General features: G+C 67.1%; 1 protein-coding gene across 1 annotated transcript; it reads left to right on the forward strand.

Annotated features, from left to right (window-relative positions):
- Positions 1-948: 948 nt before the first annotated feature.
- Positions 949-1,242, forward strand: EMIHUDRAFT_48365 (hypothetical protein; the record flags this gene model as incomplete). Its single annotated transcript, XM_005792182.1, has 1 exon — positions 949-1,242. A coding segment is annotated over one exon (294 nt), but the record flags the coding sequence as incomplete, so codon positions are not given.
- Positions 1,243-2,377: the final 1,135 nt, after the last annotated feature.

The following is a 2,377-nucleotide window of genomic DNA, read 5'->3' on the forward strand; positions in this document are numbered from 1 at the left end:
TGTCGGCTGGACGCTTCCACAGCCTCGCTATCTCCGCCGACGGACCCTTCTGGAGCTGGGGTGGTGGAGCCTTTGGCCAGCTGGGCCACGGCGACCAGCAGGGCCAGCTGCTTCCAAAGAAGGTCGAGGCCTTCGCTGGGCGGCGCATCGTCGCTGTGTCGGCTGGAGAGCACCACAGTATCGCCCTCACCGCCGACGGCGCCGTCTGGAGCTGGGGCTGGGGAGCCTATGGCCGGTTGGGCCACGGCGACGAGCAGGGTCAGCCGCTGCCCAAGAAGATCGAGGCCTTTGCTGGCCGGCGCATATTAGCTGTGACGGCTGGAGACGCGCACAGCCTCGCCCTCACCGCCGATGGCGCCGTCTGGAGCTGGGGCGATGGATACGGCGGCAAGCTGGGCCACGGCGACGGGCAGAACCAGCTGCTGCCCAAGAAGATCGAGGCCTTGGCTGGCCCGCGCGTCGTCGCTGTGTCGGCCGGAGGCAACCACAACCTCGCCCTTACCGCCAACGGTAGTGTCTGGAGCTGGGGCTGGGGAGCCGGCGGCCAGTTGGGCCACGGCGACGAGCAGACGCAGCTGCTGCCCAAGAAGGTCGAGGGTTTTGCTGGCGAGCGCGTCGCCGCTGTGTCGGCTGGAGAGTACCACAGCATCGCCATCGCCGACGGCGCCGTCTTCACCTGGGGCGGGGGCGACGGCGGCTGCCTAGGCCACGGAGAGGACCTGTCGAAGCAGCTGCTGCCCAAGAAGGTCGAGGCGTGGTCGTTGGGGCCATAGCGTGTGTATGCCCGGAGACACGCTGAAAGAAAGAAATAAAGAAAGAAAACAGACACCCCAAGGGAGGATGTTTTTCTTTTTTGCTACGGCTTGCTGGTGCGCCCGTTCGTAGGAGCTATATTCCGCCGCCCCGCACATTCCTCTGGGCAGCAGCATGCCCCCTCAGCCTCCCGCGCTCCTCGACGACGACGACTGGCTCGCTCCTCCGCTCGAGGCGGCGCTGGGCGAGGTCTTCTGCCGCTTCGACGCCGACGCGGATGGCGCCTGGTCGACGGCAGAGCTGCAGTCGTTTGCGCGCACGTGCAACGGCGGCGATGAGTTCGGTGAGGCGGAGCTGTCGCAGGTGGGCGAGTTCACGACGGACGGGCACGGCCGCCTCACGCGCCGCGGCTTTCTCGAGATGATGCACCTGCAGACGATGGCGCGGCCGGAGGACACTTGGGCGGACCTGCGCGCGCTCGGGTACGACTCGTCGCTCTCGCCAAAGGGCGTGCCCGGCTCGAGCGGCGCCGAGGCGGCGCCGTCGGAGAAGCCAGAGTCGGTGGCAGCGGCGCGGGGCAGTAGAAGCTGACCACGTCTCTTTCCAAGTAGCACTCGTACTCCGCTGCTTCAGCAGTACGCGCAGTACGATGTGCTGCACGACACGTGTATCCACACCCCGACATTGCATTCACACCGTGGGAGCGGGACGCCCGCTCGGCCCATATCTCCCCCACATCTCCTCATAGGAGCGGGATGCCCGCCTCGCGCGCACGCTTCAGAGCGAGGCGGACGCAGAGCTGGCGGCCAAGCTTGCCGAGAGCCTGCAGGCGGCCGGCTGCTGGAGAGCGAAGGCCGCTGCTGTGAATGGCGTCTCTTCACGCTCGCGTGGCTGCCAGCAGGCGGAGCTCATCATCGAGGAGCAGGCGGCGGCGGCGGCGGCGGCGGCGGCGGCGGCGGCGGCGGCGGCGGCGAAGCTGGCGGGCGGCGGCGGAGACGGCAGGGGCAAGAAGAAGAAGGGCAAGAAGAAGGGCGGGGGGGGAGGGGGGGGCGGCGGCGTTGGCGGCGGCGTGGCCGTCCTCGACGGCGGGTCTCGAGACGGGAGGCTGGAGGCGCCCGCCCACAAGCAGGCGCCGTGTCCTTCGGAGACACAAGCCTCTCTCACAGCCACACTGGCACGGCGAGGGCGTGGACGGGCGCGCGCTACCACACACGCACACACACGCACACACACACACGCACGCACGCACGCACGCACACACACGCACACACACACACGCACGCACGCACGCACGCACACACACGCACACACACACACACGCACACTCACACACACACACACATACACACGTCACACACTCATGCGCGGGCGCGGCGCGGTCGCGAACACACTCCGGGCTCGTCCACTTTTTATCCGCCGGCGGGGCCAAAAAAAAGGCAACCCGCACTGGCGTTGAGCGGGGGCTTTTTCCTCGACGGGAACTTCTTTCTTCTCTATTTCGCTCCTTACCGTAAGGGCCGCAACCTTGGTGAGGCCACCTCGGGGGCCAATGTCGGGGGCTTTTAAGAACAACGGGTTTCCTTGGGGGGGCGTCTCTCAAAAAATGCTTGAAAAAATGCCATTG

Source organism: Emiliania huxleyi, assembly GCF_000372725.1.
Source record: "Emiliania huxleyi CCMP1516 unplaced genomic scaffold EMIHUscaffold_109, whole genome shotgun sequence".
In the NCBI taxonomy this organism is placed as follows: domain Eukaryota; phylum Haptophyta; order Isochrysidales; family Noelaerhabdaceae; genus Emiliania; species Emiliania huxleyi.